Source organism: Protopterus annectens, chromosome 15.part0 (genome assembly GCF_019279795.1).
Source record: "Protopterus annectens isolate FY-2018-M chromosome 15.part0, PAN1.0, whole genome shotgun sequence".
Lineage (NCBI taxonomy): Eukaryota > Metazoa > Chordata > Ceratodontiformes > Protopteridae > Protopterus > Protopterus annectens.
In genome coordinates, this window is record NC_056749.1 from 676401321 (window position 1) to 676416850 (window position 15530).

Here is a 15530-nt window from a genome sequence, read left to right on the forward strand (position 1 = left end):
TAACTTCAGAATTACATTTTAAACATTTCCAGTTAGCCTTTATTATATTCTTAATAATACTAGAATCCACACTATTAGTTATTTGCACGGAAGTCTTAAAATCTTTTTTCTCATGCTTCTGGCTTATTTTGGAATCATCGTTTCTAACTTCTTTAATTTCATTTAAACAGCTATTTTTCTACTCTGATAACCTCTCATTCTGAACTTATTGCATAAAGAATTACATTCTGTTTCAAACTTCTCATTTTCATCAGTTAACTGATGAACTCTTTTTAACTGCCCCTTTACTATATTGGTTTTCGACCACTTGGGGTGCATACTATCATAATGCAAATAGGAGTTATTCTGTATTTCCTTCTTGTAAATAGCTGTTACTAATGTGTCTTTTTTCTTAGTAATGTTTAAATCTAAAAAAATAATAGATTCAAATTCAAACTACATTGTTTAAATAATTCAAGAATTCTACTAATAAGACTTGACTGCCTCTCCAAATTAAAAAGGCATAATCAATAAAATGCTTGTAAAAAACAATGTTTTTCATAAAAATACCGTCAAAGATGTAACATTTTTCCCAACCATGCATGAAAATATTCGCATAGCTAGGGGCCATTATGGCACCCATCGCTGCTCCGTTAGTTTGTCTGAAAAACTTTCCATTAAACTCAAAAAAATTATAATGTAAAATAATGACCAATGTCTCCATTATGAGACTCACCATATTAGATGAAAAATTTTTAGACTGCAATAATTTTAATCTGACTAGTTCCATTCCTTCTTCCTTTGGGATGACAGTATATAATGAATTTACATCAAGCGTAACTAAAATGTCATTTGCTTCAATATTGACATTTCCTAACATAAATTTAAAATCAAAAAGAATCCTTAATATAAGAAGATCCCATGCTAACCACTATCTGAAGATGTCTGTCAACACAAATTGCCATAGCTTCGGTTTTGCATCCACTACTAGCGACTATTGGCTATATCGGGTTTTTTTTTATTATTTTTGTTGGTTACCCAAGTGCTGTTCCTTCAGCTGTTTTAATAAGTTAGCGTGCATTTCCTTAAACTCAGTAGCCTGCTGGTTGTTCCTTGGTAACTTGTGTCTTGCTTTTGCGCCATGAAAGACCCAGTCCTATTTGAGCCCTCATTTCTTCAGAAAACCATTGACTGTATCAGTACCCCCCCCCCCCCCCACTAGGGACATCATGCCGCACCAGCAAATAAACAAGACTTGGAAGGATATTTTCCTAACTCATCATATTACATCAGTGCTAGGGAGTGACAGATATGACTGATCAGGTTTCTACTACAGGTAGCACAGCAGACCAGATATTAGACCACGGTCATTCCTAGAAGGTGATGACTGAATAGATTTGTTACCTGAGAAACATGACAAACCGGACATTTAACAAGACATGTATGAATGACTGACATCAAACAGCATGACTCTCCTCATCTTCCTTAGTCCTGGCTGTTAGTTATGTCGTATCTAATCTAAACTTGACAAACACCCTTACTCCTCCCTCCCCCTCCTCACCCAGTACAAGCTTATAAAATATCACCTGGATCTTTGGTGCCATTTTCAAACCTCTCTTCCTGCTGCCCAGTCACCTAAGAGTGAGTGCTATGTCTCTCCCATAAATCCAATTATTTCACTAAGATGTTACCTTCTTTACTGTTGTAATCATATGGATTATTCAAAATGCAATATTGATTTACTGTTGTATGCATGCAGCTGTATTGTCATCTGTTAGCCAAGTACAGATAGACTAGCTGCAGCAGTTAACTTATCTTGCAGTATTTTTGTTCTTTGAACCAGTGCATGCTAGTTTGTAATTGGATGTTAGTACTATTACTTGCATCAACTCTATCGGTATTTAATGTGCATTTACTAGCTTCTGTAAATACACTGTGGGTTTATTTTAGCGATGAACTAAGTTTATTGGCAACAACTATCAATGATTTCTGCCCAAAACTTCTACTATTTAAATTAAGTACGAGACGTTTTCTTTACTTTTCTGTGTGTTTTTGATACTGCATTACCCTATTAATCTGAATATGTTTGCTGTATGTTTGCTCGTAGTACCATTACAGTTGCTGCCGCATACCTTTGGTCTTCTTACCATTCCTCTCACTGTTTTTTCTTCCTCTTCTCTGCTTTTCATTTTTTAATTGAACTTAGTGCCTCAATCTGTTACACTGCATACCAACCTCTGTGGCTTCTATATGTGATAATCAACAGAGTCCACTTCTGCTTCTAAATGATCACCATCTAAGTATTTCTATCTTGTTATATTTTTAAACTTAATTCCCAGGAGAGCACACATTGCCTTGGTCGACAGCTAGGCTTTTGTACCCCCTGTAATTACTTAACACTAACTTACTGTACTTAGCCCCACTCTTGTAGTTGCTTCTTATTCAACCCCCCCCCCCAGAAATAGTGTAATAGGTTCATAGGTTGGTACTAAGCTGTCGGCCATAGGGCCTATGCAAGCCTAGCCATAACAATTCCCTGGATATTTCTTCCCACAATATTTACTTCTCCAGGCCCCTGTCTAGCAGGGTGACTGACATGATCCCCGGAGTGAACTTCCTATCTCCCATCCAATCATCAAGGTTCCTTTTGAAGAGGGCCAATGAGGCGCTCTGCTTGATATGTATGGGCAATCTATTCCAGAGTATGGGGAGTCTCTGGGTCAGGAACCTATCCCTCCAGCATGTTTTGTTCATTGTGATGACAAGGTTTAGATCCCTGGAGCGTGTGGCTCTGAGGGATTGGGATTTCTTTAAGTGGAGCATGTCCAACAGCTCAGGGTTTGACATGGCCTTGTATGTTAAGCAGAGATCGCCTCTGAGTAGACGATATGCCACAGAGTATAGCTGGAGTTTTTTTAGACGGTCAGTATATGGCATTTGCTTTAGGCCTGTGATTCTTTTAGTGAGGTATTTCTGTGGCCTTTCCAGCTGTTGCAAATGTCTTGAGGTACATACCAAACGGTGCATTATACTCTATAATGGGTCTAATGAGGGATGAGTACAGTGGGACAATTACCTCCTTTTTTCTGGATGAAAAGCCCTTATTGATGAGGTGTGCCACATAGAAGGATTTCCTGACTGTTGTGGCAATGTGGTTATCGAAAGTGAGACCACTGTCCACCTGTGTCCCTACGTCTCTCATCACACTTTCGATGTTTAGTGTCCTGCCACCTATGTGGTAATTCATGCGTACATGTTTTTTTCCAAAGGGGATAACTATACATTTCTTGGCATTAAGCTTGAGCCCATGGCTCTGGCGCCAGGCATCTGCTTCAGTAAGGCCCTTTTGTAGAATATCCACATCATTTGGGGATTCAATAATGGCTCCCAGTTTGCAGTCATCTGCAAACATTGTTAGCCAGAGTCCCTTAGTGTTGGCCTGTACTTCAAAGAAGTAGATGCCAGACAAAAGTGGTCCCAGGACTGAACCCTGAGGTACTCCACTTGTCTGGAGCTGGATTTGGAGTCGGCTACTTTTACAGTCTGGGTTCTGTCAGTAAGCCATTTGGCAACCCATCAAGTGACGTAGGGATTTATGCCCAGCTTAGTAAGTTTATCTATGATTCCAGAGTGGGGGATGGTGTCAAAAGCCTTGGCGAGGTCCAGATAGGCTGTGTGGACTGCCTTACCCTCGTCCACAGCTCTGGAGACTGATTCAAAGAAGTCAGTCAGATTCAGGAGACAAGATCGGCCCGTCACAAACCCAAACTGGGTGGGGTCCAGTGTTTGAAGGTTGCCAATGTCTTTGTTTATAAGTTCCATGATAATGCTTTCCATGCCCTTGCAAATCAGGCTTGTCAGACTGATGGGACGGTAGTTCCCGGGATCCAGGGTGAATCCTTCCTTGTGGAGCGGGATAACTGTAGCTGTGCGCCACTCAGTGGGCACGAAGCCTGAGGTGATGCTATGATTAAACAGGACACTTAGGTGAGGTGCCAGTTCATTTTGTAGTTCATGTAGTACACAGCCTGGGATGTCATCTAGTCCCATGGATGCTGTATTCTTAGCTTTGGAGAGTGCTGTTTCTACCTATGTGGCCGTGATTATCAGAATTTGGCAATCTTTTGGTATTGAGATGGGCCCTTTAGGGGGTGAGAGTGGGGTGAAGTTGGCACTAAATTGATCTGCCAGGATATTGGCAATATCCTTGGGATCAGTATATTTAATGCCATTCTGTTGTAACTCAGAGCAGATCTGGGCATTGCTATTTAGATTCTTGGCATAACTATAGAATGCCTTGTGGTTGTCTTTGGAATCTTTGGCAATTTTATTTTCATAACTAGCTTTTTCCCGATATTGCAGGAGCAGAACTACCTGGAATCTTGCTTTTATATAATTTTCATCCTCCCACAAGCCACTGTAACAAACCAGCACATAGCCTATGGATTTCACTAGTATATAATTTTTAAAGTTTATAAGATAAAACAACTCTCCTCTCCTCACCTTCCTTAGTCTTGGCTCTACCAACTCCATTTGCCCTTGCTCTGCTCAGGCTCACTCTGCTCCCCCTACCCCCAATTCCCACCTACCCCCACATACCCTACATTTATTCTGTATCCACCTTGTCTTAATCCCACATCCAACTAATTATTTACAAATTACCTTCTTCTTTCAATATCTAACTACTCCCATACCATGTACCCATTCCCCACCCACTACATAATCTTGCCCAATCCTTCATACACTCTCTCTTCTCATTCATATACTTCACTACCCAACCCACCTTTAGCCACCATCATTTCCACTCCAACTTCTATCAGCTCTATTCCTTTTCTACCTATATTATACTCTTACCTGTTCACAAGCTAACATAACCGCCCTCCATCTCCCATAAACTCCTCCCCCTCCATCTCACATAAACTCCTCTTCTCCCATGCTCACAACTTTACACACCATGCTCCTTAATTAGCTTACAGTCCTTCTATTTTTCTAACTTGCAATCCTCACTTCATATCATACTAACTTCACATACTTAAAACCGCCTCCTACTCTTATCCGTCCAATTATTAATAATGCCTCTACCCAATCATTCTCAATCTTTCCATCTCTCTATAATTTCTGCAACATATAGCTCCTAAAAATCAAAATTTTATTTCACATCCCCTCTCTTCCCAAAACCTAAGCAAAAATTCACCACCTATTACCAAGTTCATCCACAACTTTCCCCACTAGCAATAACTATTCTGCCAGTTGGTGACATTCATCCCAATCCTAGCCCCTCCACTCTCCCTCAGCTCCTCTCCACTCCAGTTCATCCCCTCTCCCACCTCTCACTATCTTTCCCACTCTACCTACTCCACTCCTGAAAATTTAACCTTCTACTCTGTAAACATACAAAGTATACTTAATAAAACCACCGAAGTCCTTCATGGCTAGCTGGATAGCCCAATACTCTTCACATATCCTAACCTTATCTGTAACTTGGCTAAAGCCTCACATTTCTAACATTGAATTCTTACCTCCAGGATATAATATTTGCCAGAAAGATAGAAGCTCAAAAAAAAAATAAAATAAAATAAAAAAAAGAGGTGAAGTTGCCATTTTATGAACAACTCAACCTCACCCCCTGCCTAGTTGTCTCCCTAACTTCCATCCAGCTGAACTATTAATTCTCCACTCTCACACAAATGCCCATAAAAAAATTTCTATAGCATCCATTTGCATCCCACCTGGCAATACCATCCCCATCCTCGAATATATACTATCATAGATTTCTCACAATGTACCTTATGAAACTATCATCTTTGGCGAAGTAAATATAGATTGGAAAAAAAATTTCAACTGATTCCCCAAATCTCAGTATAAATCTTCATGGTTTTACTCAATTAATCACCTCACATGTTCACATGAATAAAAATATTAATGCCAGCCCTATCCTAGACTGGATCCTTACTACAGAACCAAACTTTTACCATAAACCTTGTACTCTACCAGATTCCATAAGTGACCACATCCCAACCCATACCAAAGACACTCAGGCCAACTGTCTAGGTCTCACGTGTACAGAGATTGCTGCAAACTTTCCAGCTTCAATGCCGAAACTTTTAATACTACTCTGTCATCCATTAACTGGTCCTATCTCCATCACCTTCCATTCAATGAAAAGCAGTACTACTACTCTGTCATCCATTAACAATCTCCATCACCTTCCATTCAGTGAAGCAGTACTACTACTCTGTCATCCATTAACTGGTCCTATCTGCATCACCTTCCATTCAATGAAGCAGTACTAGAATTCAACCATATTTTCCTTGAAATCCTTAACTCTCTAGCACCCCTTAGGAAAATTAGGATAAAAGCTAACTACTCCCCCTGGCTTACAAAAGACACTTGCTCACTTATGAATAATAGAGACAGTGTTTGGAAAACTTGGCTAAAAATAAAATCCCTGTCACATCTCCAAACATACAAAGAACTCAGAAACCTTACCAAAAAGCAAATCAGCAAAGAGGTGAAAAAAGTCTACAGTAAGGCCCAAACCTACCACCACTGTAATCCAAAAAAATTCTGAAGCACCATCAACAAAATTCTTCACCTTGGAAATTCTTCAACCTCTAACCCCTACCCAAACAACACTCCTCAAAAAAAATGCTGCCCTTCTCAGCCATTACTTCATTGATTCTATCCACAAACTAACACATACTGACCATAGCAACAATCCACCTACCACTTTGGCTAACTCTACCAATCTAGCCCCCTTTTCTGTTGAACCAGTCCCTACAGCCTACATCAAATCACTTTTGTTTAAACTAAAAGTATGTTCACTCTCTATGGATAATCTACCTTCCCTCTGTCTCAAGCTCGCTGCCAACTCCATAGCTTACCATATCAGTACTATTTAACAGATCAATCCAAGAATCTACTATCCTTGACATCTGGAAATCATTCTACACCATTCGTCTACATAAAGGAGGAAATTCCACTGACCCTTCTAATATCATACCCCAAATCATTCTCAACCCAGTCTCAAAAATCCTCAAAAAATGCATACATACTCAGCTTCTCAAATTTTTAATCCAAAAAAACCTCCTTACCTATACCCAACATGGATTTTGGGCAAACCACCAGTGACCTCCTATCTTTCACTGATACAGTCACAGAGGCTTGAGACAACAACCAACTGGTATCCTTTCTATTTCTTGACCTCTCAAAAGCCTTCAGTACTGTATGTCACTCTAAGCTACTTTCAAAACTATCTGATCTCAGCCTCCCCACCTGTACTATTCACTGGTTCTCCAGCTATCTTACCAACAACCTTCAGTCTATCAGATGGCATACTTCTCACTCCCCCTTCTTACCTATCCAAACAGGTGCCCCCCAAGGCTCTGTTCTAGGGCCCCTTCATTTCAACATATTTACTAACAATCTCCACTCTTCCTGCTGCAACTCCTCTCTTATACGCCATGCTGACAACTCTTCTCTCATCTCCTCCTCAGACAGCATCACTTACCTGCACTCTCTTAACCAAAACTCATTCCTTACTGTTGAAAGATGGCTTACAGATGACCAAATGACCTTAACCCCCCCCCAAAAAAAAACGTATTTTCCTCCCTAAGTCACTCTCCCATTACAAAACACCCTTCACCATCTCATCACTTGACAACACCATCATCAATGGTACCAAAACTGATGATCAACTAAAATTCAACCTTCATATTCAACAATGTATTAAAAGACGCATCAAAAATTGGGACTACTTTATATGAAGAAAAAATTCCTTTAATCTGACTCCAAGCTCACACTTGCTCAGGCATTCCTCCTTTTCTGCCTTCTCTATGCCACTCCAGTACTCACAAACTTACAAACCACTTTAATCACCAAACTAGAACAAACATATAATAATATAGCTAGATTTGCCTCCAACCAACCCTACAACTCTCACCACTGCCTTGCTCTAAAGAAACTTTAGTGGTTTGAATTTCCCCAACAACTGCTTTTGTCACAACTGCACGTCGCACACACCATACTTAATAAACCTACTGCCTGCCCTTCCCTCTCATCCTACTATACCTCTAACCGCTTATTTTGCAGCTTAGACCAACATCCCCTTGACATTTACAAACCTAACTAAAACACTGGCAAACTTTTATCAAATACATTGTGTCCCAAGCCCGGAACAAGCTCCCATCAAACATAAGATACATCAAACACATTAATAGTTTTAAAAAAGAGCTAAAAAAAATCCTGTATAATTCATGATCCTGCCCCTGCCAGGATCCTACATAAATCCCCCCCTCCCTTTCTTTTCCTTCCTTAATTTTACTGCTCTGTTTGCTCTCAACTCTAATCCAGTCTAACTGATGACAGAATCAAATTGTAGATCATCTGTAGTTCACATTTTAACTACAGTTCATATTAATATCATTACTCTTATGTTTGCATAATTTACTTCCCTCATCTGTATACTAATTTGTATATTTATGTCACTTTCACTTGTATATAACTTTTTGCTCTTGACCATTCAAGGTTTTTAACTGCCTTTTGTTAATTTAATTTCTGACCTGCACTGCTTTATGTGACCGCCCATTTATTATTTTGTTGTTAAACTCAAATGTACATTTTTGTATTATTATTTTGTTGTTAAACTCAAATGTAATTGTTAAACTCAAATGTATGTTTTTGTATCATTTGTATTGTACTGTATTGGAGCTTTTCTCCTCGGGTCTCCACTGAAAATGGGCTCCGGGCTCAGTTGGACTAACCCGGTTAACAAATGTAAAATAAAATAAATAAGTGAAAATGCTGCTGGTCCTATGCATTGTCAGTAAGAGAGATATCTGGAAAGGGCTGATTCAGTTCAATGTTTTGCATTTAATGGGGCAACACAATGCTTTCTGGAGTACCCAAGTAGATCTCTGCAGAGACTGAATTTAATGAGATTGAACTACATACTTGAATAAAAAAATGTACAGATTTATTAGCAAAGAAGTATTACTAATTATAAACATTATTAATAAACACGTTCAGTATTGGTAAATGACACACTGTTACGTAGTATAGCAGTTATTTCAACAAGCTAAAAAAGCATTCATGATGTGGTTCAGATGTAATACCATCCTCAGGCAATCAGTAAGTCCACTTGGAAAAGTAATAACCTATTGCTGATAATAATGCTCTCATTCAGTTGGTTAAAATATGAAAGGGACCTCATGCTATAATATGAAAGGTCAACATTTAGCAGATGTGCTAATAATAAATATGTGTATAATCAAGACAGCGGGTGAAGCAGGTGACCAGTAGCTACTGTAAGCAAAAGATATAGGAAACACATTCTGGTCTCAGTGTGTTTATGAATCTTTTATGATGCAATATGCATTAGGACAGATACACAACATCTAATTTTTGGTTCTGCTATGAATAGTTGCATTTTGTTCCAATGATACGTGATTAACTGACCCCTAAAATTTTATGTCTAAAACCATTGGATATCACAGATCAAAATAGCAATCATTCTAATGTTGCAAACCCGCAAAAACATTTGTTCATAGACCCTGCAGACCCCCCACTTGTGGCAATGTCCATCTGCACACTCCTAAACTGTATATGTGTTTGTATGTTTACATAATCAGATCACATTCAGGTTGTCAAATGTTTATTACTTCAAAGGCTTAAATGAAGTGCCTTTTTTACTGAGCGTGTGCTTTTTTACATTTGTTAGATGGCGTGCATGTGAGTAAGGTAAATGTGGGTTTGAGGTGGGAGTGCTTTTGTACGTATTTGTGGGTTAGTTGTAGAGTAAGGGCTAAGTAACAGGGTAGATTTAGTGTTGTTTGTGTATGTTGATGCTTCTGGTGTATGTTTGAGCCTGTCTTGTGTAGCGATAGTTTTATAGCATGTTTTTTATGGTAATGTATACGATTGTTAGGTGTAGGGTTAGGATTAGCATGCAGTAGTAAGATCGTACAAGGGGGCAAACGTGGGTCAGGGGAACACTAGACACTAGGGACACTTGATTAGCATGTTTCTTAATGGCACATAATAAAAGAAAAATAAAGTGTAGCAGGAAACTACTAGATGACCCTATAAAAACGTGCCTTCCAGCCACTAACGGAGATTCCAACTCTGCTTCCTGCCACTTCCCATAGGGGATATTAGAGCTCTGTACCACCTGTAGTCACCAGAGATATAATTTAAAAAGAAGGATAAACTGTTAAAAAAAACACACACAAAGTAAAAGGGGGAAAAGAGCTTTGAAACCTGTACCAGTGCCACAATACACACCTGCATGAAATAGTTGCATGGACTAATATGCTTATGTAGTAAGGGTTTTTCTGATATATATTGTGAATATCTGGCATTATTCAATACCTGCAATATTTCATCAGTTATGAGGGAGCGGGAACAACCTTGTAGCATATTGAACTGTACGCACAGACATTAGTAATGGTGAGACAAATTCAGAAACAGATTTAAAATATTCCTTTTAGAAAGTCATTAGATTAACAGCTTTTTGTACTAGCATGCATTTACTTAATGATATGAAAATGTGAAATAGTAATGTTTTAGATTAGTGACCGACTGTAATCATTCATTTTTATTCATGGCAGGAAAATGGAGACATATGGGACATTCAGACAGCAGGGACAGGTGTGGTGTATATGGTATGTTTGTGTGTGTGTGTTTTACTCTGTGTATGAGTGTGGCAGAGTGAATTGGATGTCTGTACTTAAGAAATGCAGTCACCAACACTTAACTATCCCAGGAAGTGCTGATCCGCAGTCACAGTAATTAATTGTTATTCAGAAACATTGAACCTAATGTATCTCTGAATCACATAATACAACATCATGGAAACAGAGCCTTTTTACTACAGCCCTTAACAAGATGAATTCCTGGATTAGTCTCATTTTGTTACTCTACACCTTTACCTTTTCTATTGCTACTTGTTCTTAAGGTTGCCATCCCCAAAAATGGTTATGTCATAAAGGAGATCTGGGTATTAAATGGAAGTATACGAAAAAATATGCATATAAGGATATCGTATGATGCAGAATCTTGTTCTATTTTGATGTTTTTGTACAAAAGTGTTTAAGTATTCCCAGTACACATTTGCTAAAAATAAAAGATGCCTTTTATTACACAGATGAAAAATGCTCTCGAACTTCTGTCAGTGCAAGAGTCAGACCTGCCTTCTACAGGAGACAGCATTTCTCAGGTTGAGCAGGTGCAAAGAGACTTGAGCAGCCTAGATGAGCGAGTCAAGGTAAGGTGGTTTAGTGAAACTGTACTGTAAGGGCTACTATGACTGCAGTCTTTATCCTTGAATGGTTCTGCTAAGGGAAATGGCCAGTAAAAATATTACACTTTTCTAACTTATTGATTTCAATATTATAAATAGGCTATTGTATTTACAATTTCTTCAGTTGTTATCTTGTCAGGTTTTCATAAATATTATGAAGCACTGTTGTTTGGGGGGTAGAATGAAACTTGCACCTCCTTTTGTTGAAGAGTAAATATTTCCAGATTGAGATTTTCTGCATTCCACTTTACTGAAAATTTATTAGTTTCAAAATCGTATTTTCCTCGAATCAAAAAACTGGACTGTACCTCCTGAGGTAAAAGGGTATTCACTGAGGATGAATAAAGCCCCTTGTACTCATGTGTGGCGTTCAGTCATTCCTGCAGCCTAAACTAAATTTATATCAAGTTAGTAGTAGCTTGGGGATGGTTTTATATATACACAAACATGCAGTTTGACGGAAATCCTATACTTTATTATTCTGTGCACACTTTGAAAAAATGGTTTCAGGAAACCAAGATTTGTGCATCAGTTGATAGCCATCATCTAACTGTCTGTTATTCATATAGCTTCATCAAAGAAAACATTTCATAATGAGCACCTAATAACAAGAAATGCATGATTAGTACCTTTCATTGTATTGTTGTGTGAAAATAAGGATCAGACCAGGGTAGGCATTATGAAATTTCATTTACTTAATGAATGGGGTGTAACATCTTTTACAGCCTGTTGCCTGCTTTTCATATACGTTATTCTGCATACAAAGATCAAAAGTCAGTGATTGAAAGGCAGCGAACAGAGATAATTTGATAAAAATATTTAAATCTGTTGAAAACACATCTGTTAAAGAAGAAGAGAGGCAATTTAATACCAACCCCCCCATTTAAATCTGTTGAAAACACATCTGTTAAAAGGAAATATAAAAAGTGGCAATAGTAGAGTAAATCTAGTTATTTTCTTGTGAGTTGCATATAGCTTAAAATAAATAGCTCTGACCTTTTTCCCTTTTTACTTTTTCATATGTTTTATATATATTACAATGCCATTTCATCTTATGGCCATTTATGCCTCGCCAGTACCCTATTCAGGCTAAACCTCCATTTTCAAGGAGGACCATGCCAGTAAATACCAAGAAAATAAATGCGAATACACGTCTAGTTATCTAGGTTATTTTTAAAGAAAGATAGTGCATTGCACTGCTTAACCTGCCGGGAGACTTTATTACAAAGGTTTGGAATGCAGTGAGATACACATCTGTACTTCCACAATGTTTTATATATCGGTTGGTGAAAGTTTAGGTCCTTGGTTCTGGTATTGGTGGTGCTATTGGACTTGTGGAGAAAAAAGACCACCAAGACAACTGGGTCTCTTATGACATGGTAAATAAGACAGAAATCCCCAGTCAAAAGTCTGTTAGACACTGAGCAAAGGCCAGAGATTCCAGCCTCTTTTGATAGTTTGGGGACTTTAGGCCTGTGATCTTTTTGGTAAGGAAGTTTTGTGGTCTTTCTGATTGTTTGATATGTTTAACAAGGTGCATCTCAAAAGGGCATTGAACTCAATAATTGTGCTAAGTATAAGGGATTAATTGCCTCTTTAGACCTTTATGATATTCTTTCTTTAATTAGCCATGCTAAATAAAAGGACTTCCTAACAAATGTAGTCATATGATGGTCAAATGAGAGGTAGCTATAAACCCACATTCCTAAGTCCGGACTGTAGGTTGTGGACTGGGGTATACAGAGGTCTCCTTTGGTGGTTTCTAGGGTTTGACACTAGACTAGGTTAGACTGTGCCTTGTGACTGCTACTAGAAATAGCCCCAGCCTGCATTCAAATTTTCCAGTTTAAAGGTTTTATTTAGAGAAAACAGCAAGCTGTGATTTTCGCTGTTGCTCACCTAGGATTCTAATATTTGTTTAGGTATTTCCTCTTGTTAACTGGAAAAATAAACTGATCATTAGAGCATTTGTAGTCACAACCCAGGTCAAACTAGATACATATTTAGTTGTTAGCTATCATTTCTTTTACCCTAACTATAAGTTACCTAGTAAATTTTAGCAATAAGCAATATATTCCTTCAGAGACAGAGTAAAAAGTAATCATGATGGTGTTGCTGATGCTGACAATTATCAGCCAGTCTGTCCTCTAATAAAACAAATGTTTGTAGATTTTCAACATTATATCAGCAGGAGTGTACTGAGTATCTGAGTCACCACTACTAGTCCTGTAAGGCCTTATACACAAGGCTGGCCTTACACATACACAAACAAGACAACCGCCCAGGGTGTCATGCCACAGTATTTGTAAGGGTGCTCTTTCCTCAGTTATTTATTTACTTTTTAGATTTATACTCCTTTATTATAAAAATAAATAAGGTGTTCTTACAAGGGAAAAAGAAAAATCCACCCGCAAGTGCTCCAGGGGAATGGAGGTGGTACCCTAGTTAACTATTTGATATTACCTTAAATGTTGCAAAGTCATGGGATTACAGATATCACAACACTCAAATGTAGGTGCAAAGATACCTGAACAAGTTTATCCTTTTTTTTTCTTGTAGTATTTGAACAATGAGGGACAGAAGGGACATTCTGAGAAAAAAAATGGTGTGAGTCACTGATCTGAGAAATGTTATTATTCAGTTTACAATAATGCTGGCAGACTGATCTGCCAGATATGTTGGACAGTGCTTGGGCAATGCTTATTTTGTGTGGACAGTTGAGATGGATGGAATGGCATGGCTAGAAACATGCCATTCCTGTACAATGAGGCTGGCAGTGATCAACCAGATACTTTTTGTGATTTGTCTGGGGCAACTTAGAGTAGAATACTTTAAAGTGGGGAAAATTGTTTGTGTAGACTTTGGAGGCAGACTTCTCAACCTCTTAGCAAGAAATGTTGGCAAAGATAAAATAATGGGGGAGGTGGGCAAAGGCCCAAAAATAGAAAGTCGCTAGAATAAAAGGATTTTACTAGCATACATTTTCTGAAGGGTATTAATTCTGAAACTCAATTGTATGTCCTTATTTAGTAACTTGAGTCATCAGTGGTTTTCCAGAAAACCCCATATTTTATGAGGAGCAGACTAAAAATGCAAGGCAAAATCCAGATATTCTGTGAAAATCTGGACAGTTGAGAGGTACGTGTGGAGGAAAAATAATATTACATAGTCATCAGATGTGGTGATCATATCAGTTGAGTGGGGGGTTGTCGTTGGCTGGATGAAAGTAACCCCTTTGTCATTTGCTCAGTTTAAACAGTCTCTATCTGGCTTAGCCACACTAGTGTTCATCTGAGAGAAGTAAGATAGATGACTTAACAGGACTTTGGAGAAAAATGACTAGTGGTCTTCTGCTATTTGCTTGTTATTTTGGTTTTGCAGGATTAATGTGATTATGTGAAGCAGCATGCAATATTTTCATTTGTGGCAACTCTTTGGAACAAAGATGAAATACATTCCGCAGTCATCCTTTTTTATCACGATCAGATGCCTGAATTGTACATAGATGTGGTTATAACTGCTTGGTGGGGGTTGTCTGGATCTTGTCACTTGCTCAGTTTTGTCATCTCTCACAAAACACCAAGGCTATATAAGTGGATTTTGACACAGGCTTTGTAATCACCTCTGCTGTGAATCCCGCCTAGTCTCAAACCAGCCCTGCTCATACGTTTACACAGAAATTCTCTGTACTTATATAAGGGGCTCAGGACTATTGTCATTATTTCTTTAAAATTTCTCCAAAACCTCAGAGGTCACTATATTTTCTGCTGTTTGGGGAATAGTATGGTCATTATTTCCTTAGCTTTCCTTACAAACTTTAGAGAGGTGCATGCAGGGTCACTATAGCTTGTATATGAGCACTGTACTGTCTCTAGAAGTAACAAGTTGGAAATATTATTGTAATGATTTTTTTACAATTTTCCTCACAATCAAACATCTGATGCATATACATGTTGCTATCTTTTGCGGGAGCGAGTAAATAAGCATGCTGTTTATATATGTCTGACAGCAAATATATTATGTTCTATTTTTTTTTTTTCAGTTTTGCCCTAGTCTGACATCAGATGGGTACACATAAGATGGCTGTCTTTTTGAGTTACCAGATGAGGAGGCATAAATATGACAGCAGTAGTTTAAAGTATGACTGTGAGCATTTATATCTTAAGTTTACCTAATTTTACAGTGTAGGGGATACACAAAAAGTGACTACCTGTTTTGAGGCGGGTGGTAAAGGAGACAGATACTCTTACCA

General features: G+C 38.3%; 1 protein-coding gene across 1 annotated transcript in view; it reads left to right on the plus strand.

Moving 5' to 3' along the window:
• Positions 1–15530, plus strand: part of MCF2 (MCF.2 cell line derived transforming sequence) — a 1891050-nt gene that overhangs the window by 1129802 nt on the left and 745718 nt on the right. The window contains exon 10 of the mRNA XM_044057533.1: positions 11123–11242. Coding sequence (XP_043913468.1) covers positions 11123–11242 — 120 coding nt within the window. The remainder of the gene's footprint in view (positions 1–11122; positions 11243–15530) is intronic.